General features: G+C 44.9%; 1 protein-coding gene across 1 annotated transcript in view; it reads right to left on the bottom strand.

The window, feature by feature from the left end:
• The window catches only part of SLC5A10 (solute carrier family 5 member 10), a 79,048-nt gene that overhangs the window by 3,944 nt on the left and 51,029 nt on the right, over positions 1–24,075 (bottom strand). The window contains exons 10-12 of the mRNA XM_077274362.1: positions 16,204–16,311; positions 15,934–16,084; positions 606–774 (exon numbers count right to left, since the gene is read on the bottom strand). Of these exons, the coding sequence (XP_077130477.1) occupies positions 606–774; positions 15,934–16,084; positions 16,204–16,311 (428 nt within the window). The remainder of the gene's footprint in view (positions 1–605; positions 775–15,933; positions 16,085–16,203; positions 16,312–24,075) is intronic.

Genomic DNA, 24,075 nt, shown 5'->3' with positions numbered 1-24,075 from the left:
GAGGATTCTCCAACCCTGGACTGCCGCCATGACTGGAGCAGACCCATTAACCAACATGGCAGTCCTCCAGATGTGCCGCCACAGTTGTTCTTTCAACTGAACCTTGGTGAACCCCTAAGCTTCATATAGACGAAAGGTATCTAACGTGCCATCCGTAATGGCAGCCGGTGCAAACACAAGATCAATATGAAGCAAGTGGAATGAGACATTCCATGACATCATTGCTTAGTAAGCCGTCTGACTTGACGGACTGCGCTATTTTGTCTCTTTATTCTTAAATCCTGTGTTTTTAGGGTAATTAAGTGTCCCTAATATGTGACAAATGACATCCCCGTCCAGAAAACAGAGAAAACGCTCGACTAAAAGCGAAGGACAATGACACAACCGTGATCCACTCCCCAATCATCCCCATTTAAGTAATTAGAGTGATTTTTCTGACAGGAGACTCCATGTTCTCGTTCATTGTGATCAGTGACCTTATTTACTTGAACAGAAAGTGACTGTGTGCATTGTGTGAGGATACGTTGTGTAGGTTGGGTGCGCCCTATTGTGGTATGACTATTGTTCAGTATGGTGTGTACACGATCGGCACAGATGGGATTTACCTGCTCGTTGGCTCTCTTCCAGAAGACTGCCAAGCCAAACACGGCTGTGACCGGGGGTGCCAGGTAGCTGGTGACGGACTGGATGTACACGTACAGCTGCCCGCTGTTGGCATTCTGCAGGATGGGAATCCAGACCACACTGATTATCACAAGGACCACCGTCACAATCCTGCAAATAATGACCAAAAACATATAAATTTGTGAAAGAAAATCTCAGCAGGTCAACATTAGATTTCTTGTTAAGAAATATTATTTCATTCTGACTGGTAAAACCATGTGTTTTCTTGTTCTTCCATTGGCTTTGTCTATTCTCAGGTCTTTGGCTCTGTTCTCACATTTGCTACACTCAGTCTTTCGCTTTGTCCGATCGTTGGCTATGTTTAGTCTTTGGTTTTATCCTGCCATTAGCTATGCTCACACTTTGGCTTTATCCTACCATTGGCTATGTTCATGCTTTAGCTTTGTCCTGCCATTGGCTACTCTCAGTCTTTGACTTTGTCCTATCATTGGCTATAATCAGTCTATGACTATGTTCGGTCATTGGTTTTGTCCTTCCATTGGCTAAGTTCAGTCTTTGGCTTTGTTTTGTCATTGGCTATGTTCGGTCTTTGGCTTTTTCTATCATTGGCTATGTACGGTCTTTGATTTTGTCCTGCCATTGGCTATGTTCTCCCATTGGCTTTTTCTATCATTGGCTATGCTTGGTCTTTGGTTGTGTCCTGCCATTGGCTATGTTTGGTCTTTGGTTTTGTTCTGCCATTGGCTATGTTTGGTCGTTGGTTTTGTCCTGCCATTGGCTATGTTTGGTCGTTGGTTTTGTCCTGCCATTGGCTATGTTTGGTCTTTGGTTTTGTCCTGCCATTGGCTATGTTTGGTCTTTAGTTTTGTCCTGCCATTAGCTATATTCAGTCTTTGGCTTTGTTCTGCCATTGTCTGTATTCAGTCTTTGTTCTTCCATTGGCTATGTTCGGTCTTTGATTTTTATCTTGCCGTTGGCTATGTTCGGTCTTTAGCTATGTTCAGTCTTTGGCTGTGTTTTGACATTGGCAATGTTCGATCTTTGGTTTTGTACTGCTTTTGGCTATGTTTGGTTTTTGGCACTGATTCAGGTCTTTTCTTTGGTTGTGTCAGGTTCACTTTCTAGCAGTTTTCGATTTTTTTAATACATCCTCTCATTCCTTCAATGGCTAGGCTCCATCTTCAGCTATTTCTTTGTAGAGATTCTTCCCATTCCTCGGCTAAATTCCATCTTTAGAGGTCCCACTCACGACAGCTGAATTTGACAGATGAGGATAGTTGCCTGTTATAATCACAATGCCACATATTTCAGCGCTGATGTACCTATGTCACATTCTTTGTGTCGGGTGACTTAATATTTTGACTATTATTCCATTCTTATGCAGCGCCGGCACGCTCCGCATATCATTCATTCCAAAGATAGATATTCCTAGTGGAGTTCTGATGCAATGCTCCAAACGGAAAACAGCAAGAGTGAGCCTTATACCCGTCTTATCATGCCTTCCAAGGGTTTCACTGAACTTCATTATCTACTGCTTGTTCAACATTTAAACCCTTCGTCAGAAGGAGAATAAGTCAGGAACGGAAGAGGAAGACTCCGATGTACAATCCCACTGTATAGGCATACGATATAATTCAACCTCCACTGGTTAACATGTTACAAACCATGTGGCATACTGTTAATTCGGTGATGAGACCTGTTGGTACACCAAGAATTGAGGAATGAAAAAAATACCGTTGCTACACAGTCCCCCAAAAAAGGACGCCATGTATGCGTTTGACCTTTTTTCTATGCACCTTCCTATTGTAGGGCTCGAATATAGTTGGCACGCCGGTCATCTTTATACGTGATGAATCTTCTGTGAATTTCCAGTAGAATAATAGATGATGTGACCTCGGGGTGGATGGAGAGATACCTGGTCCTCAGACCACAGAATGGAAAAAACAGCCATTAATTACAACAGTCTGAGCAAGAGGTTGAAGGACCTGCCATGATGTAATCGCGTCCCATCCCTGAGACAAGAGCCCTTCATCCAGACAAGAGCTTGTCTCCAACCATTGTATATCCCAATAGTAACCTGACTCCTATACATTAACCTATGTCCATACATGAAAATCAGAACTCTGACTGCCACAGATTAGGATGTAATTTTGAAAAATGCTATTTTTTTAATTTTTTTAATATTTCCATAGACAAAGGATCTATACGGTTTATGCCAGGGAACAAAGGAGATGTATCAAGGAACGCTTTAAAAAAAAAAAAGCGCGTTAAGCCTTTGTTTTTTTTTTTGCAATTTCTGGCGACTTTCAAGTTTTCGGTTGAGGATGTGGCTTCATTTATAAATCACGTGCAGCATTATTTCCTAGTTGATGCCATTTATTGCCTATCCAGCGAGAATAGTAAGACTCTGGCAACTATGCCAACTCCATCATCACGTGATTTTTTTTCTTTTTAATTAAATCCGACTAAAGCTTTGCGCAACATTTGCAGCTGCTGGCAAAATTCGGAGGGTACGACGGGAGATACAGAAGTGAAATCCGCATTGTACGCTTCCTGAATCCGATGAGATATGGAACCCCGCAGCCATCGGGAGGCTTCAGCCGCTTCTTGTATCTCGCCTTTGTGATGGCGCCAAGATTCCTTCATTTACAGCTGGGTCGTCCTCGGTCTGCTCCCTCACGGGGAAGTTTAATTGAAAGCTCTGCGCGTGAGACAAAAGCTGAAAACAATTAACAAGGTGTGGCTTCATTCATTTTAGTGGCTTCCTTTGCTTGGGTGGAATTAAAACGCTGTTGCCTGCCGGGGTGTGCCGGCGCTGACGATGCTTGGTGGGGAGTCTGAGTGACATGATCGTCTGCAGCATCATGACATGGTTTTTTTTTCATAGCCAAGATCCAGTCCACATATCATTGAAGAGGAAAGAAAGCCACGTTGAGTGGCCGAATCGCAGCATCAGATTGCCATATCTATCAAGTCTTCTGATCCCCAGCCACTTTTTCTGCAAAAGTCTAGAAATGGGGCAGAGCTTAGACCAAAACAAGGGAGCGGAGTCAACGGGATCGTGCTTTCCTCATCCTAAACCTACTCTCCCAGGATGTCCAGGAGGCCAGAAGAAAAGCCAAAGACCTTCCAGACTCCTGGCATGGGTGTCAAATCTTCCGGACATGGTAGAAGTTTTCCATGGAGCAGTTCTACTCACATCTTTTGCAGTGCCATGAAGCCAAACCCTGGCAATCAGCAGCACATTTAGGAGGCGGAAATAAGGCTTGCACAGGAAGTGACTTATCCCTGATTCCCGGTAGACAATTTTGAAAATTTGGCATGCATACCCCAAAATTAGGCATGGACCAAAACAATGGGAAAGTCAAGGTCCTACCCTCAAAATAGAAACAAAAATGCAAATCATAACAGTAAAAATAAAAGCACATCAAAGCTGGAGCAGCACAGGATAATGTAATGTTAGGAAGGGTCCTAATAAAGCCTGGCGCAACAGAGCTAAAGTTAGAATGCACTGGCCCTTTAAGAGGCAGAGCACATGGAACCGCGTCTATCATGATCATTGAACTGCTGATTGGGTAAGAGGGATCATGTGATTCCACAGAACCAGGAAGTCTTTTCTTTGCCCCTCCCACAGCTTAGTCAGTGCAATTACCCTCTCTCTTATCTCTATGAGTGAGCCCCATAGACAAAGACATTTAAAGGGATTCTCTTTACTCTCCATCTTAGTTGTTCTCAGTCATCTATGCAACATTTTGCGATGACAGGAACTTTCCTTTAAACAAATGCTTATCATTATAGTAATGAATCTGTTACTTCCACTTTAAGATAATATATATACACTTGAATCCCCACCCTCCTCGCCACTTGTCATGAGTCATCCTATTTTTTTTCCCAACCTCAACAACAGTCATTAAATTCAATAAAAAAAAAATCCAGGTCACTTGGTACATGTCGCTCTCCGTCACCTGAATGCACGATAAGTGGGCGACACTCGGCTGCTCAATCCCGACAAACTGCAAACAATCGCAACAGCTAAGGATTCTGGGTGATGACACACGGCAGATAAGTGCAGAGTACTCCCCGCTTATGCCTCTTCCAATCTACCATCATATAGGGTCTTTATAGTCACAACACGTGTCCTCACAAATCACTGAATCTCTACGTGCAAGCAACATGGTGAGGAGAACAGAGGAAGATACCTGACGACCCTGATGCAGTGTAAGAGTCAACACGTCATGGACAACAATGTTTTCATTGCATTACATCATGTTACATGTTACCACCAAATTTGTCCGAATCTTTGATGGGGTCAAGTCAAATATGGCCGAACCGATCTGTGATGGGGCCAAGTCAAATGTGCCAGAACCGATCAGTGATGGGGTCAAGTCAAATATGGCCAAACCGATCAGTGATGGGGCCAAGTCAAATATGGCCAAACCGATCAGTGATGTGATGAGGCCAAGTCAAATGTGGCCAAACCGATCAGTGATGGGGCCAAATCAAATATGGCCACACCGATCTATGATGGGGCCAAATCAAATATGGCCACACCGATCTATGATGGGGCCCAAGTCAAATATGGCCACACCGATCAGTGATGGGGCCATGTCAAATATGGCCGAACCGATCTGTGATTGGAGCCAAGTCAAATAGGCCGAAACGATCAGTGATGGGACCAAGTCAAATGTGGCCGAACTGATCTGTGATTGGGGCCAAGTCAAATAGGCCGAAACGATCAGTGATGGGACCAAGTCAAATGTGGCCGAACTGATCTGTGATTGGGGCCAAGTCAAATAGGCCGAAACGATCAGTGATGGGACCAAGTCAAATGTGGCCGAACTAATCTGTGATGGGGCCAAGTCAAATGTGACCGAACCAATCAGTGATGGGGTCAAGTCAAATATGGCCAAACCGATCTGTGATGGGGCCCAAGTCAAATATGGCCAAACCAATCTGTGATGGGGCCAAGTCAAATGTGGCTGAACCGATCTATGATGGGGCCAAGTCAAATGTGGCTGAAGCGATCTATGATGGGGCCAAGTCAAATGTGGCTGAACCGATCTGTGATGGGGCCAAGTCAAATGTGGCTGAAGCGATCTATGATGGGGCCAAGTCAAATGTGGCCGAACCGATCTGCGATGGGGCCAAGACAAATGTGGCCGAACCGATCAGTGATGGGGCCAAGTCAAATGTGGCTGAACCGATCTGTGATGGGGCCAAGTCAAATGTGGCTGAAGCGATCTATGATGGGGCCAAGTCAAATGTGGCTGAACCGATCTGTAATGGGGCCAAGTCAAATATGGCCGAACCGATCAGTGATGGGGCCAAGTCAAATATGGCCACACCGATCAGTGATGGGGCCAAGTCAAATATGGCCACACCGATCAGTGATGGGGCCAAGTCAAATATGGCCACACCGATCTGTGATGGGGCCATGTCAAATATGGCCGAACCGATCTGTGATGGGGCCCAAGTCAAATGTGGCCGAACCGATCAGTGATGGGGCCAAGTCAAATATGGCCGAAACGGTCTGTGATGATACCAAGTCAAGTTTGGCCACTACCTTATCCTTCTCTCAGACAAGGGGGCTGAAATTAGTGACCCTGGCTGCAAAACTAAGGATTGCAATCAGGATTTCCTTGTATTTTTCCTTGAGTCCTCACGATGGTCTGGATCTCCAACCATGCTTGGTGGCAAATGTCATATATTCAACATCAACCAAACCAAAAAGGAAAAATTTAAGACACAAAATAGTGTCATTGTATATATTATTGGACCAAAAGAGCAGACACTCTAATAAGACTGCAACCTATACGAGACATAGAGCACAAAGTCCGAATATATATAAAAATATATCAATTTTTATTACAAAAATAAACAATATTTCACATTTAATAAAAAAGGCGATGGAAAAAGTGGCGCACAGTGTCAAACAAGTTCCATTGTACAACAACCACAAAATAGCGTATCAGGCATGGGATAAAAGACGTGGAAATAATATACATAATAGCATGTCAGACAATGTATATTAGACAGCCACCAAAAGTCAGACAGTCAAAAGCCATTTGAATAACAAGCTAGGGAATGTCTATATAGTCATAAGAATATACTATAACATGTGGTTAGACAAGAGACAAAAAACAAATATATCTCCATAGTAGAATCAGGCCATGGCAGCAAAAGGTAATCAAAAAGACGTCTCACCCATTATAACCTGTGTGTGGTGAGGTAGTGCAACCAGCCCCAACGCGCGTTTCGCGTAGGCTTCCTCTGGGGGCAAATGTTGACTATGAACATAGCCAAGACAGGAACCAAGGTTGAAGCACAGCAGTTAGAGAAAGGAACCAGAAATTAAGCCAGGAAAGAACTAAAACCAAAGTGGCAACCAACAGCTACAGTATATTCAACAAAAATCCATTGCAGGAATTTGGACAAATCCCTGTAATCCGGTTTTAATGAGAAAGGAAATAATTATTGACACCTCCCATAATTGGAGCAGTTAATGAGACAGATATGTTAATTGTTAATTAATATCCATTGTTCCAGCCTTTAGAATGTAAAATTGGTCACATACGATAATGATCTGCTGAATTCAAAGAAAGAAATAGAGAAAATGCACCAAAGTAAAAAATATAAGTATTAGAAGGTCATTCCGGTCTTCCTAAATGGCTATTATCAGATAGAGCTTGTATATAGCAGCATTTTTGAAGTTTATTGCTTATTACAATTTGCAGCCGTTTTTCATATATTAACACTTTTCTTTTGTTTACTTTTTTGCTTTTTGCTCAGATCATCGACCACCGCTGCTGTATAGCTTGTAAGCACTGAGATATAGCTGGCCGGTATTAGGAGGTTACAGTGCGCTCAAGCTTCAAAACAGCGCTTACAAACTCTATTTAAATGATCTTGTAAGCTCTGTGCATGTTCTGTTGTCTAGCTGTGGTGGTCGGTCTCCAAGGCAACCAGTTGTAAACAAAACAAGTGTTAGTATCTCAAGAACGACTGAAAATGTTAATAAGCAGTAAATTGAAAAATTCCTTGTATTTGTAATCTGTTGTGATCTGTAGAAAAAGTGTTCAAATCCATAACAGTGCCCCCACATGAGAACTGAAGCATTACACCGCACACACTGGAATCCTGGACGATCCATTGATATCGGGGTCCTCCAGACCAAGAGAAGACCTTCCTAGACTCTCTGCTGCACGTCTGTGACCCCATAGACCTGCGGTGATAGACGGCGTAGTTCCTCCTGTCAGTAATGTTTATGCTGAAGGTGAACATTTCAGGTAGCAGACTCCGTCATGCAGCGACTTGTCGGCATTTTTATTGTGTCTCAGGTCTTGATGGATATCTCACGCAGGTTCGGCGTTTACGGTATAATCGCTGACCTAGATGTGTGATCTCCAGACAGATGTAATCAACTTTACGTGTCTTCATTAATCCTGAATAATGAGCTTAAGAGAAAATGTCTTTTAATAATGAAAATATCCACCATCATCTTCTCTTATGACGACTGATGATTTTATATAGCACAAAACAAATGCCGCCAGGGGTGGAACGATGGCCCTTACTGTCATGGGAAGCAAAGACGAAGCTTGTGAGGCTCCGGAGAAGTGAAATCAGAGAAAGTTATACCCAAAGTTATGTCTGCAGCCCCCAGAATATTCCAGTAGGAGTCTCTATTCTGTGTAAGCTGATGTCTACAGGAAATGCGGGTGGGGCTTTATCTCTCTACAGGAAGTGGGGGTGGGGCATATCTCTACAGGAAGTGGGGCATTATCTCTACAGGAAGTGGGGGTGGGGATTTATCTCTCTACAGGAAGTGGGGGTGGGGCATTATCTCTACAGGAAGTGGGGCATTATCTCTACAGGAAGTGGGGCATTATCTCTACAGGAAGTGGGGCATTATCTCTACAGGAAGTGGGGGTGGGGCACTATCGCTACAGGAAGTGGGGCATTATCTCTACAGGAAGTGGGGTATTATTTCTACAGGAAGTGGGGGTGGGGCACTATCGCTACAGGAAGTGGGGCATTATCTCTACAGGAAGTGGGGTATTATTTCTACAGGAAGTGGGGCATTATCTCTACAGGAAGTGGGGTTGGGGCACTATCTCTACAGGAAGTGGGGCATTATTTCTACAGGAAGTGGGGCATTATCTCTACAGGAAATGGGGGTGGGGCACTATCTACAGGAAGTGGGGCATTATCTCTACAGGAAGTGGGGATTTATCTCTACAGGAAGTGGGGGTGGGGATTTATATTTATACAGGAAGTGGGGGGTGGGGTTTTATCTCTACAGGAAGTGGGGGCATGGCTTTTTCTCTCTACAGGAAGTGGGGGTGCGCTGTATACATTAAGTGGGGCAGGGATTTCTCTCTCTACAGGAAGTGGGGGCATGGCTTTGAGCACAGGAAGTGATGGCACTTTGTCTTTCTACAGCGAGTAGGGGCTGGGATTTACATCTCTACAGGATGCGGTGGCGGGTCTTTGTCTCTCTAAAGAAGTAGAAGCAGGCCAGTATCTCTCTATAGGAAGTGGGGATAGATTTTTGTCTCCATACAGGAAGTGGTGATGAGTCTTTATCGCTCTACAGGAAGTGGGGCGGGTCTATGTCTCTCTACAGGAAGTGGGGCGGGTCTAGGTCTCTCTACAGGAAGTGGGGCGGGTCTAGGTCTCTCTACAGGAAGTGGGGCGGGTCTAGGTCTCTCTACAGGAAGTGGGGCGGGTCTAGGTCTCTCTACAGGAAGTGGGGCGGGTCTAGGTCTCTCTACAGGAAGTGGGGCAGGTCTAGGTCTCTCTACAGGAAGTGGGGCGGGTCTAAGTCTCTACAGGAAGTGGGGGCAGGTGGCTAGCTCTCTACAAGAAATGGAAGTGGGGATGACTGTCTCTCTACAGGAAGTGGAGTCCACTGTTTCTCTACTGGAAGGTGAAGCAGGCCTTTATCTTTCTGCTTCTATCCTACTATCTGTTAAACTGCATACAGGCGTAACAGAGACACAGTCTTTTAGTTTAGGGCAAGCATGTCATTGAACACTGGCAGAAGCAATGCATGAAGTGATTGAAACAAAAGTTCCAGCTCCTATGGTGCTGGCAGAATGGAGCAGAAACATAAACCTAAAATGAGTGGGTGGCAAGTCACAGAGCATAATAATTAGTACATTAACTGGACAAATTAGCCAGGTATGTGCACCAAGAGCAGCTTTACCTAGTTGTGGGGAATAAGGACCAGGAACTGCTTGTCTCTTTATGAAAGGCCTCTAGTTCCCCACACAAACTGCAGATCTAGGGAGAGGCACTGAGACATCCCTCTACTAGGGATTAATGCACACAATGGCAGCAGGTGCAGTTTAGTGGAATAACACCGGAAGAGTGGAGAATGGAATAAATATGTCTATAGCCGGGATCCCAGGCTCAGGTTCATCAGGAAGTTATGGATAAGTGACGCACTATCAGATCTAAGGAAAACAGGGTACAAGTGTCAGTCCCCATAATAAATATGTGATGGAAGGAGTCAATAAAGCTAAAAAACAAAGCACTTGTCCGTTCTGGCTTCTTCCCTAGTGCACCCCCCAGGCAGTACAGCCATTCTTATCCAGAATGAGAAGGTACATGGTATGGACCATTTTGGTTTTGCTATGAGACCCTGCCCCAGACCAGAAGCAACGTGTAGTTTGTCATTGTCGGGTATGGGAACTTGCTCTAGGAAGTCGATGACACCCGACGGGTCAGTGCCACGGATTATGTCAGGATGGCGCACGTGTGACTAATGACAAGGGATAATACGAGTCCTTCCATTACATTATGGTACTTTCCAAAAATATTGACATGAAAGATATGGAGACAATGCAGCTATTATTAGGGGGCACTATGGCGGCCCTTCTCATCGGTGCATTACTTAATGGGGTCACTGTGTAGGTGCAGTGTGGCTAACAATAGGGGGCGCTAGCTATGGATATATTGGGGTTGACACTGGTATTATACACAATGGCTATGATTGGGGGGAGCGTGGCTGGCACTGTATTGGGGTCTGTCCACTATGTGTGGCTGTCATTATGGGGGCCGCACACCGATAGTTACAGGAAATAAATCCAGTCTGTGGTTTTCCTGAGATGCGGTGACTTATCAGACAATGTGTAATTAACCTAATTAAAATATCTCAAAATAGACGAGATACGAGGAAACAAACCTCAGTCCCAGACTGACCGGACCGGCTCCGGATGGAGAGAACTCATTGCTGCTTCCCTCAGGGGTTAATACAGAGAACGGCAGCAAATGTCACAGATCGTCCTGATACCAAGGAGTGGGAGAGACAACACGTGGCCATGTCTGTGGCCGGATCACAGGCTTGGGTCCTGCTGCATCATGAAGCTGTGCCATGAGGAAAGGTGGCACTACAGTATTTAAGGAAAGGTGGCACTACAGTATCTAAGGAAAGGTGGCACTACTATATCTAAGGAAAGGTGGCACTACTGTATCTAAGGAAAGGTGGCACTACAGTATATAAGGAAAAGTGGCACTACTGTATCTGAGGAAAGGTGGCACTACTGTATATAAGGAAAGGTGGCACTACTATATCTAAGGAATGGTGGCACTACTGTATCTAAGGAAAGGTGGCACTACAGTATCTAAGGAAAGGTGGCACTACTGTATCTAAGGAAAGGTGGCACTACAGTATATAAGGAAAAGTGGCACTACTGTATCTGAGGAAAGGTGGCACTACTGTATAAGGAAAGGTGGCACTACAGTATATAAGGAAAAGTGGCACTACTGTATCTGAGGAAAGGTGGCACTACTATATCTAAGGAAAGGTGGCACTACTATATCTAAGGAAAGGTGGCACTACTGTATCTAAGGAAAGGTGGCACTACAGTATATAAGGAAAAGTGGCACTACTGTATCTGAGGAAAGGTGGCACTACTGTATATAAGGAAAGGTGGCACTACTATATCTAAGGAATGGTGGCACTACTGTATCTAAGGAAAGGTGGCACTACAGTATCTAAGGAAAGGTGGCACTACAGTATCTAAGGAAAGGTGGCACTACAGTATATAAGGAAAAGTGGCACTACTGTATCTGAGGAAAGGTGGCACTACTGTATATAAGGAAAGGTGGCACTACTGTATCTAAGGAAAGGTGGCACTACTGTATCTAAGGAAAGGTGGCACTACTGTATCTAAGGAAAGGTGGCACTACTGTATCTAAGGAAAGGTGGCACTACAGTATATAAGGAAAAGTGGCACTACTGTATCTGAGGAAAGGTGGCACTACTGTATATAAGGAAAGGTGGCACTACTATATCTAAGGAATGGTGGCACTACTGTATCTAAGGAAAGGTGGCACTACAGTATCTAAGGAAAGGTGGCACTACTGTATCTAAGGAAAGGTGGCACTACAGTATATAAGGAAAAGTGGCACTACTGTATCTGAGGAAAGGTGGCACTACTGTATATAAGGAAAGGTGGCACTACTATATCTAAGGAAAGGTGGCACTACTGTATCTAAGGAAAGGTGGCACTACTGTATCTAAGGAAAGGTGGCACTACAGTATATAAGGAAAAGTGGCACTACTGTATCTGAGGAAAGGTGGCACTACTGTATAAGGAAAGGTGGCACTACAGTATATAAGGAAACGTGGCACTACTGTATCTGAGGAAAGGTGGCACTACTGTATAAGGAAAGGTGGCACTACTGTATATAAGGAAAGGTGGCACTACTGTATCTGAGGAAAGGTGGCACTACCGTATATAAGGAAAGGTGGCACTACTGTATATAAGGAAAGGTGGCACTACTGTATAAGGAAAGGTGGCACTACTGTATAAGGAAAGGTGGCACTACAGTATATAAGGAAAAGTGGCACTACTGTATCTGAGGAAAGGTGGCACTACTGTATATAAGGAAAGGTGGCACTACTGTATAAGGAAAGGTGGCACTACTGTATATAAGGAAAGGTGGCACTACTGTATCTGAGGAAAGGTGGCACTACCGTATCTAAGGAAAGGTGGCACTACCGTATCTAAGGAAAGGTGGCACTACAGTATATAAGGAAAAGTGGCACTACTGTATCTGAGGAAAGGTGGCACTACTGTATATAAGGAAAGGTGGCACTACTGTATCTAAGGAAAGGTGGCACTACTGTATCTAAGGAAAGGTGGCACTACTGTATCTAAGGAAAGGTGGCACTACTGTATCTAAGGAAAGGTGGCACTACAGTATATAAGGAAAAGTGGCACTACTGTATCTGAGGAAAGGTGGCACTACTGTATAAGGAAAGGTGGCACTACAGTATATAAGGAAACGTGGCACTACTGTATCTGAGGAAAGGTGGCACTACTGTATATAAGGAAAGGTGGCACTACTGTATAAGGAAAGGTGGAACTACTGTATATAAGGAAAGGTGGCACTACTGTATCTGAGGAAAGGTGGCACTACCGTATATAAGGAAAGGTGGCACTACTGTATATAAGGAAAGGTGGCACTACTGTATCTGAGGAAAGGTGGCACTACTGTAAGGAAAGGTGGCACTACAGTATATAAGGAAAAGTGGCACTACTGTATCTGAGGAAAGGTGGCACTACTGTATATAAGGAAAGGTGGCACTACTGTATAAGGAAAGGTGGCACTACTGTATATAAGGAAAGGTGGCACTACTGTATCTGAGGAAAGGTGGCACTACCGTATCTAAGGAAAGGTGGCACTACCGTATCTAAGGAAAGGTGGCACTACCGTATCTAAGGAAAGGTGGCACTACTGTATATAAGGAAAGGTGGCACTACTGTATAAGGAAAGGTGGCACTACTGTATAAGGAAAGGTGGCACTACTGTATCTAAGGAAAGGTGGCACTACTGTATCTAAGGAAAGGTGGCACTACTGTATCTAAGGAAAGGTGGCTCTACCGTATCTAAGGAAAAGTGGCACTACTGTATCTAAGGAAAGGTGGCACTACCGTATCTAAGGAAAAGTGGCACTACTGTATCTGAGGAAAGGTGGCACTACCGTATATAGGGATAGGTGGCACTACTGTATCTGAGGAAAGGTGGCACTACTGTATATAAGGAAAGGTGGCACTACTGTATATAGGGATAGGTGGCACTTTGCTCAGCCTCTGTAGTGAATGTGTAATGGATAAAGAAAGTGAAGCTGGAAATAATAAAATATGTCTTTCTAGCTTCTTCTCTAGTGATCCCCCCAGGCAGTGCACCAAATCTAAGCTCATCTCTGTGTGGGAAGTTTTGGTTCCGGTGGTTTGGTCTTTTCCTGCCATTCTTTTGAAATCTTGCACCTCATATTGTGGGGATGAGACCCCAATAAAGCTGCCGTACACATTAGACGCCTGTCCTCTGTACACGTGGATGCTTGGCTCAGCATGTCTGTGTTTTAACAAAGGGAGAACGCCGATGCCAGACCGCCATGGAGGAGTCTTATTCCTAGGAGAATGAAAAGATGGGGCAGTTAAAATCCAATTGCCCCATTTTTATCTTTCCTGGTAGTAGGTGGTTGGTGAGTCGCACCAAAATCCGCAGGTTCAGCCATCATCAATCTAATGGGTTCGGGCAGTTTAAAGGCCGTAATAAGTAATACACATAAAAATTGGAGGAACCAAACAATCTCATCAGCACCGGTACAGCATCTAATGTGCATGGAGACCTCCCAATCCACAGGGCAGATGATAACTTATTGATCAGTGGGGGTCGCACTGCCGGAACCTGCACCAATCGGCAGAACGGGGCATTTTTAACCCAGTTACAAAATTAAGTGGCCGTGCTGCCAAACCGCTTGCCCCATATAGAATGAATGGAGCGGCGGTCGAGCATCCAACCTGCAGCTTCATTTTGGAACAGGGCTAAAAGTGCCCCATTAGGAATAAAAATTCCTTCCTCTACTGATCAGTGTGGGGCCCTAGTGGTCGGACCCCCACGATCAGTCAGTTACCACCTACTCAGCCGCTTTAGACAGCGGACACCAGTCTACACCCGATAGTAACACACAGATGATGAAAACATCAACTACTCTTCTCTTTCCTTTTAAAAAAAATCCTCGCCCCATCCCCCTCATAATAACTAGGTATAAATCTTCCTTTTATCTGCAGAGATCTCATAAAACCGAGAACTGTAATAAGGGCGGATGTAAACTAATCTACACCTCACGTCAGGGGCCGCCAGTAATCGGAGAATGGAAGGGCTGCCCGAAAAGGAAAAACAGCCAAAAGGCAACGAATCCCCAGTAAATATGAGGAGCTCCATACACATTAGGCTAAGGGTGGGGCAAACCCACCAATACAGGGGGGCTCAACTGACAGGACATATGTACAAGGGGACCTCCCGACTGTCGCCTGGGCAGTTTGGCCTGACATCTCACAGAGAAGACAGGAAAAGTAGGCCGAGCTAACCGTTCCTGTGTATGAGGGAGTCGGGCAAATGATGATTTGTCCTACAGCTACCTAATATGTATAGGACCCTTAAGACCCTGAGACGTCCTCGGATGTCAGGTATGTCAGTTACTGCAGCTTAGCTCCTATTTAATTGAACGGGAGCTTAGCTACAAATGAAAATCACTACATAATGTAAAGCTGTGCTGTTCCAGCACTGTACACTATTTACTCCGATGACCGCCGCCGCTGCAAGTGCTGGATGTCTGACTCCCATCGATCTGATATTAATGACCTATGATAAATCTTGGACAACCATCTTAGATTATATCTAATCTAATCAATCTTAATGATAACCAATGTACAATTTAAAAACAGTTTCACCCCCTCTTGTCCAATATAGCTTACTGCTCCCTGCTAGAGTGGAAAGGATCCTGTCGGCTATACAGGCGATGATCCAAGGTCCAATAATGTGCTCCAGAACTCTAGATAACGGGATATCTCTTTGTTCTCCAATAATTTACAAACATGATGCAAACACGGTAAGAGAGCATACCGTTTCACCAACACGTTTCAGACACGCCGGTTCCTCTGCTGCATTTACACTGGATTTCCATTGCAACTCAATGATTTGAAGCCACTTTCTCCTAGATATACAATGGACGATCTCTCAGCTACAGGTGAAGGAGGTGGCTCCTGAACAAATATATGAGCTGTCCATCACAGAGTCATGCCGTGGGCTTAATGGCCACAGTGGAGGCTGCGGCTTAATTCACCGGAGATAAGTCCCGTGTCCCACCGGTAATGTTTGGGTCTTATATATGTACTTCTTTCCAAAAGGGACAGGATTTGCTTGTAGGAACCCAAATCAGGACAAATTGTATAAAAGGTGGTGGCCGCCATTAGATCTTATTAGCATTGATGGTCTATAGGGTAACCTCACCTTCCCACCAGAAGAAGCTCCTTCTCGTTGGCATTCTTCCTGATCTTCCTCCAGATGTCCATAGTGAAAAGAGTGCTGCTGCTGTTAAATATGGAGGTCAAGGAAGACATGAGAGCTGCCATCATGACTGCAATCATCAGACCACGAAGACCTTTCAGAATAATGGAAACAAGAAAGAGAAATAAAAAGGGGCACATAAAAGAGGTGCTGTCTTCTGTGGGATATTATAACAGACTGGTCCGTTATCACGTCTGTCCGGTGTTTTCTTACCACTTGGCATCAGTTCGATCACCAGTTTTGGGTATGCTATGTTGGAGCAACCAACCTCAGCCCCACAAACTTTCACACACTCTTCCGGGACGACACATCCAACGGCATCTGCAGCACACAAAGTATGCGACATTAGATGAAGATCACATGATCATGTGGTCATCACTGGAGACAAATGCTTGATTTTAGGGTTTTAGTACAAACTGCAACATCACAATGGATTCAAGCAGTTGGATTGATATTTTAGTATATATGGAAAAATCGGTCATGGAGCCTTTCATTATGCAATGAAAATGGGGATGTATCAGTAATGTCCAAAAAGATGTATATAAGATCTAGTCAACTGAGCATCATAAAGTTCTATCTGTCTTCTATACTGGGCAGAAAGTGGGCCTATAAGGCCTCCTCAGATGTCAGACCCTTCAAGAAATCAATCATCTCAGCTCTACGACCAGGGTCATGTCTATGAAAACTGATGAGAAACGATCAGAATTGGAGCAGATCTTTCTCCTCTATGAAGCCTTCTGAGATGCTAGATCTCACTCTCCTTAGAGCATAATAGTGTCCTGTTGGGATTGGACACTAATGTCTATACCCTTCGGCTGGGACAACTCAAAGTCCTATGGCTTCCAGTACCATCTATATGCTGATGACACTCAGATCTACCTCTCTGGCCCAGATGTCACCTCTCTGCTCTCCAGAATCCCAGCCAGATCCTCCTTCTCCTCTCGCTTCCTCAAGCTCAATGTGGACAAATCTGAGCTAATTATCTTTCCTCCATCTTGCATATCTTCCCTACCTGACCTATCTGTCAAAATAATCAAAATCACACTTTCCCCTGTCCCCAAAATCCGCTGCCTCGGAGTAACCCTGGACTCTGCCCTGTCCTTCAAACCGCACATCCAAGCTCTCGCCACCTCCTGTCGCCTCCAGCTCAAAAATATTTCCAGAATCCGTCCTTTCCTCACCCGTCAATCTACCGAAATGCTTGTGCATGCCCTAATCATCTCCTCCTATTTTCCGAACTAATCTCTCAATGTTTTCCCTCATGTAATCTCCGGTCCTCCCAAGACCTCCTACTCTCCTCCACGCTTATTTGTTCCTCACCCAACCGCCTCCAAGACTTCTCCCGAATATCCCCCATCCTCTGGAATTCTTTGCCTCAACACGTCCGGTTATCCACCACATTTGGATCCTTCAAACGGAACCTGAAAACCAACCTCTTCAGGAAGGCCTACAACGTGTAATGACCACACGGCCACCAGCACCATCGGAGATACTGCAACCCCCAACCTACTGTCTCCTTCCCCATAATCCTGTAGAATGCAAGGGCAGGGTCCTCTTCCGTCTCTATCAGTCTGTCATTATTAGTTTGTTTACTATAAGTGATATTTGTATTTTGATGGACTGACCGTCCAACCAACGTCAAACCGTCCAACTAGCCAGTCCTGCCCTTCCTAAGAGCATAATTGGGTCATTTTGGACTCAAGACTGACATCCACTAATCAAGATGAAGAGGAATGCAGGTTGTTGCTCCTATGAGACCTCTTCAAATGTTCTTTCCTCCCATCAGTCAGTCCTTCCTAGGAGTATGGCCATGTCCTATTTGTATTATAGACTGAAATCCACTGATCAGGATCACATTTAAAGCAGATTGTTCCTCCTGTAGTAGGCCACCTTAGATGCCAGGTCCTCCCACTATCAAACTAGCCTGCGCCATTAGCATAATCGAGTCCTCTTTGGACTGAAGACTGACATCCACTGATCAGGATCAAGTGAGAAGCAGATCTTTCCTCGATCACCGATTACTCGGTCTATGGGTCAATTGGCAGGAGCAATGTTCATCATGTGGTTATTACCTTCACAATTCTAGCATTGATCACATCTATGGTATAAAGGTAATGTCTAAATACTTCTCTTGTATCAGAGGATGTGAGTAGTTTCCAGTGAAGACCCCAGTTGATGACCGAGCCCTGGGTCTGGCCTTTGGTTCGCTTATTACTCAGTTACATCATTTTGCACATTATGTTTATGCGTTGGAGAAATTCTCCAGAACGTCCCCTTCCAGCCGATGGTAGACACGGAGCCGTACCCTTGTCTAAACCTTTACGCCAAGTGCAATCCTGCCCGTTAATCTCCCAGCTCAGAACTTGAGAAAGAATTTGTGGATTTGAAATCTTCTGGCAACATTGTATGAAATCTTTGTTCCAGATAACGAATCCCAGACGACAGACTCGACACAAAATATTCTCTGGCAAATCATTGTGTATGTGCCGGGCGGCGGCGGTTAACTCTTAAGATGGCCGTACCCCTTAGATAATTGCAACGGACGCTACCTACAGGGCACCAGGTCATCTGATATTTAGGGCCAAGGCACCAAGTTAATAGAGACTGGATCTCTGACGTAACCAACGGATCCCAGAACATGTGGTGCTAAACCTTTCAGGTGACGGAAACTAAATTTTGGTAGCCCCATAGAACAGCACTGCATACGGAGGAGGCAGGTACTGGTAATGGGCACCAAACCTCTGTTACAGGGGCACTGTGGATGTTTTTATTAAGGGGGCACTGTGGATTAGTCTTTTAGGATCCTATTATTAGGTCCCTATGACTTGCTTTTTTATGGGGGGATTCAGGCAGCAGCTTTACACGTGTATAAGGTGTAAATCCCATCATCTCCGCGGGCTTCTCTGGACTCTCTTCTCCCCACATACTGCTGCCGAGTGCGTCACACAGGAGGAAGGCCCAAATAAAAGTCTCAGTCGATGGTCGTGCCGAGTGCTCACTTATAGGACGCACTCAGGTGTATAACTGAGATGTGGTGGGTGTGTGAGATGCGGGCGAGGGGAAGGCGAGGTGCGGGCGAGGGGAGGACAAGGAGAGGGCGAGGTGCGGGCGAGGGGAAGGCGAGGTGTGGGGCTGCAACAGCTGCCTACAGATTATACAAGAAAGCCGCGCGACACAGGAACAGTGCCGTGCAAGATACACACAGGGAGCATCACCAGGCACAGAGGTACCTTCACTCAGTGTAGTCGGTAAGGGAGCAGAATTCAGTGTAGTGAGTAAGAGCGCATGATTTAGTGTAGTGGGTAAGAGCACAGGATTCATTGTAGTGATACACAGGAGAATAGTCCATACGGTGTATAATACCGCCTGATACACAGGAGAACAGTCCATACAGTGAATAATGCCACCTGATACACAGGGGAATAGTCCATACGGTGTATAATACTACCTGATACACAGGACAATAGTCCATACAGTGTATAATACCGCCAGAAACACAGTGGAATAGTCCATACAGTGTATAATGCCGTCAGATACACAGGGGAATAGTCCATACAGTGTGTAATACCGCCTGATACACAAGAGAATAGTCAATACAATGTGTAATACCGCCTGATACACAGGAAAATAGTCCATACAGTGCATAATACTGCCTGATACACAGGAGAATAGTCCATACAGTGAATAATGCCGCCTGATACACAGGAGAATAGTCCATACAGTGTGTAATACCGCCTGATACACAGTGGAATAGTCCATATAGTGTATAATACTGCCAGATACACAGGAGAATAGTCCATACAGTGTGTAATACCGCCTGATACACAGGAGAATAGTCCATACAGAGTAGTGAGTAAGGGCACAGGATTCAGTCTAGTGGGTAAGGTTGTACGATTCATTGTATTGGGAAAGTGAGCATGATTTAGTATAGTGGGCAAGGGTGCAGAATTCAGCGTAGTAAGTAATGTAAAGTGCTGCGGAATATGTCAGCGCTATAGAAATAAAATTATTATTATTATGGTGCAGGATTCAGTATAGTGGTTAAGAGAACAGGATTCAGTGTAGCGGGTAAAGGTGCAGGATTAAGAATAGTGGGTAAAAGCATAGGATTCAGTGTAGTGAGTAAAGCCGCAGGACTCAATGTAGTGTGTCAGGGGACAGAATTCAATGTAGTGAGTAAGGGTGCAGGATTCAGTGTAATAGGCAAGAGCGAGGATTCAGTATAGTGAGTAAGAGCACAGGATTCAGTGTAGTGGGTAAAGGTGCAGGATTCAATGTAGTGGGTCAGGGCACAGGGTTCAGTGTAGTAAGGCCGCAGAATTTAGTGTAGTGAGTAAGAGCGCAAGATTCAGTGTAGTGGGTAAGGGTGCAAGATTCAGTATAGTAAGAGCGCAGGATTCAGTGTAGTGGGTAAGGGCGCAGGATTCAGTGTAGTGGGTCAGGGCACTGGATTCAGTGTAGTGGGTAAGGGTGCAAGATTCAGTATAGTAAGAGCGCAAGATTCAGTGTAGTGGGTAAGGGCGCAGGATTCAGTGTAGTGGGTAAGGGCGCAAGATTCAGTGTAGTGGGTAAGGGTGCAAGATTAAGTACAGTAAGAGCGCAAGATTCAGTGTAGTGGGTAAGGGCGCAGGATTCAGTGTAGTGGGTAAGGGCGCAGGATTCAGTATAGTGGGTAAGGGCGCAGGATTCAGTGTAGTGGGTAAGGGCGCAGGATTCAGTGTAGTGGGTAAGGGCACAGGATTCAGTGTAGTGGGTAAGGGCGCAGGATTTAGTGTAGTGGGTAAGGGCACAGGATTCAGTGTAGTGGGTAAGGGCGCAGGATTCAGTGTAGTGGGTAAAGGCGCAGAAATAAACATAGTGAGGAGGATTCAGTGAGTGCTTTCCGGCATAGTGTCTTTTATATCTACCTCTTCACATTTCGGAGTGGCTAATAGGAATGACCTTGTTACACTCACAAGTTACTATGCCGCTATCTGGCTTTCGGCCATATTGACAGTCACAGATAAGGAGCCATTATCACTGTGTACATATCTCAGGTGTCTCATACTCTGGGGATCAGATCTGTAATCCTCAGTACAGGAGATGTCATACAAACCTACTGCAGCCACGCGTGGCCTCTCCATAGGATACATACCTGAGAGCCTCCACGTCTGAGACCTCCATCTACCGGGAAATGGAGGTCTACTGACCGCAGTTCAGCCAAGTGCGTGGAGACGAGACGGCTGCCTGAAGAAGTGTCAGCACACAGCTATGTGATGTGTATACCACTGCTTGCTGCACTTACTGTGTACTGTCCCTTTAAGGGCATGTTACCTGCATGTTACCTGGACTGACTGGTTCTTACAGTTATCAGTGGTCTTATCTAGATGATGTCATGTCTGCTTCACACACAGTAATGAGGCCGGAGGCCACAAAAATCCGGAATCTTTAGTGAACCCGCAGACATTTCAGAAATAGGAACTGGAGAAGAAAAGCTGCTTGGATGTATAGTCCATACGGTGTATAATATCGCCTGAGACACAGGGCAATAGTCCATACAGTGTATAATACCGCCTGAGACACAGGGGAATAGTCCATACAGTGTATAATACCGCCTGATACACAGGGCAATAGTCCATACAGTGTATAATACCACCTGAGACACAGGAGAATGGTCCATACAGTGTATAATATCACCTGATACACAGGGAATAGTCCATACAGTGTATAATAGCGCCGGAGACACAGGGGAATAGTCCATACAGTGTATAATACCGCCTGATACACAGGAGAATGGTCCATACAGTGTATAATACCGCCTGAGACACAGGGGAATAGTCCATACAGTGTATAATATCACCTGATACACAGGGAATAGTCCATACAGTGTATAATACCGCCTGAGACACAGGGGAATAGTCCATACAGTTTATAATACCGCCTGATACACAGGGGAATAGTCCATACAGTGTATAATACCGCCTGATACACAGGGGAATAGTCCATACAGTGTACAATACCGCCTGATACACAGGGGAATAGTCCATACAGTGTATAATACCACCTTATACACAGGGGAATAGTCCATACAGTGTATAATACCGCCTGATACACAGGGGAATAGTCCACAGTGTGTAATACCGCCTGATACACAGAGGAATAGTCCATACAGTGTATAATACCGCCTGATACACAGGGGAATAGTCCATACAGGGTATAATGCCGCCTGACACACAGGGGAATAGTCCATACAGGGTATAATACCGCCTGATACACAGGGGAATAGTCCATACAGTGTATAATACCGCCTGATACACAGGGGAATGGTCCATACAGTATATAATACCGCCTGATACAGGGGAATAGTCCGTAAGGTGTATAATACCGCCTGATACACAGGGGAATAATCCATACAGTGTATAATACCGCCTGATACACAGGGGAATAGTCCATACAGTGTATAATACCGCCTGATACACAGAGGAATAGTCCATACAGTGTACAATACCGCCTGATACACAGAGGAATAGTCCATAGTGTGTAATACCGCCTGATACACAAGGGAATAATCCATACAGGGTACAAAACTGCCTGATACACAGAGGAATAGTCCATAGAGTGTATAATACCGCCTGATACACAGGGGAATAGTCCATACAGTGTATAATACCGCCTGATACACAGGGGAATAGTCCATAGTGTGTAATACCGCCTGATACACAGGGGAATAATCCATACAGTGTATAATACCGCCTGATACACAGGGGAATAGTCCATACAGTGTATAATACCGCCTGAGACACAGGGGAATAGTCCATACAGTGTATAATATCACCTGATACACACAGGAATAGTCCATACAGTGTATAATATCACCTGATACACAGGGGAATGGTCCATACAGTGTATAATACCGCCTGATACACAGAGGAATAGTCCATACAGTGTATAATACCGCCTGATACACAGAGGAATAGTCCATACGGTGTATAATACCGCCTGAGACACAGGGGAATGGTCCATACAGTGTATAATACCGCCTGATACACAGGAGAATGGTTCATACAGTGTATAATACCGCCTGAGGCACAGGGGAATAGTCCATACAGTGTATAATATCACCTGATACACAGGGAATAGTCCATACAGTGTATAATACCGCCTGAGACACAGGGGAATAGTCCATACAGTTTATAATACCGCCTGATACACAGGGGAATAGTCCATACAGTGTATAATACCGCCTGATACACAGGGGAATAGTCCATACAGTGTACAATACCGCCTGATACACAGGGGAATAGTCCATACAGTGTATAATACCACCTTATACACAGGGGAATAGTCCATACAGTGTATAATACCGCCTGATACACAGGGGAATAGTCCACAGTGTGTAATACCGCCTGATACACAGAGGAATAGTCCATACAGTGTATAATACCGCCTGATACACAGGGGAATAGTCCATACAGGGTATAATGCCGCCTGACACACAGGGGAATAGTCCATACAGGGTATAATACCGCCTGATACACAGGGGAATAGTCCATACAGTGTATAATACCGCCTGATACACAGGGGAATGGTCCATACAGTGTATAATACCGCCTGATACAGGGGAATAGTCCGTAAGGTGTATAATACCGCCTGATACACAGGGGAATAATCCATACAGTGTATAATACCGCCTGATACACAGGGGAATAGTCCATACAGTGTATAATACCGCCTGATACACAGAGGAATAGTCCATACAGTGTACAATACCGCCTGATACACAGAGGAATAGTCCATAGTGTGTAATACCGCCTGATACACAAGGGAATAATCCATACAGGGTACAAAACTGCCTGATACACAGAGGAATAGTCCATAGAGTGTATAATACCGCCTGATACACAGGGGAATAGTCCATACAGTGTATAATACCGCCTGATACACAGGGGAATAGTCCATAGTGTGTAATACCGCCTGATACACAGGGGAATAATCCATACAGTGTATAATATCACCTGATACACAGAGGAATAGTCCATACAGTGTATAATATCACCTGATACACAGGAGAATGGTCCATACAGTGTATAATACCGCCTGATACAC

The sequence above is a fragment of the Ranitomeya variabilis genome, chromosome 7 (assembly GCF_051348905.1).
Source record: "Ranitomeya variabilis isolate aRanVar5 chromosome 7, aRanVar5.hap1, whole genome shotgun sequence".
Lineage (NCBI taxonomy): Eukaryota > Metazoa > Chordata > Amphibia > Anura > Dendrobatidae > Ranitomeya > Ranitomeya variabilis.
This window is presented reverse-complemented; position numbering and strand designations above follow the sequence as displayed.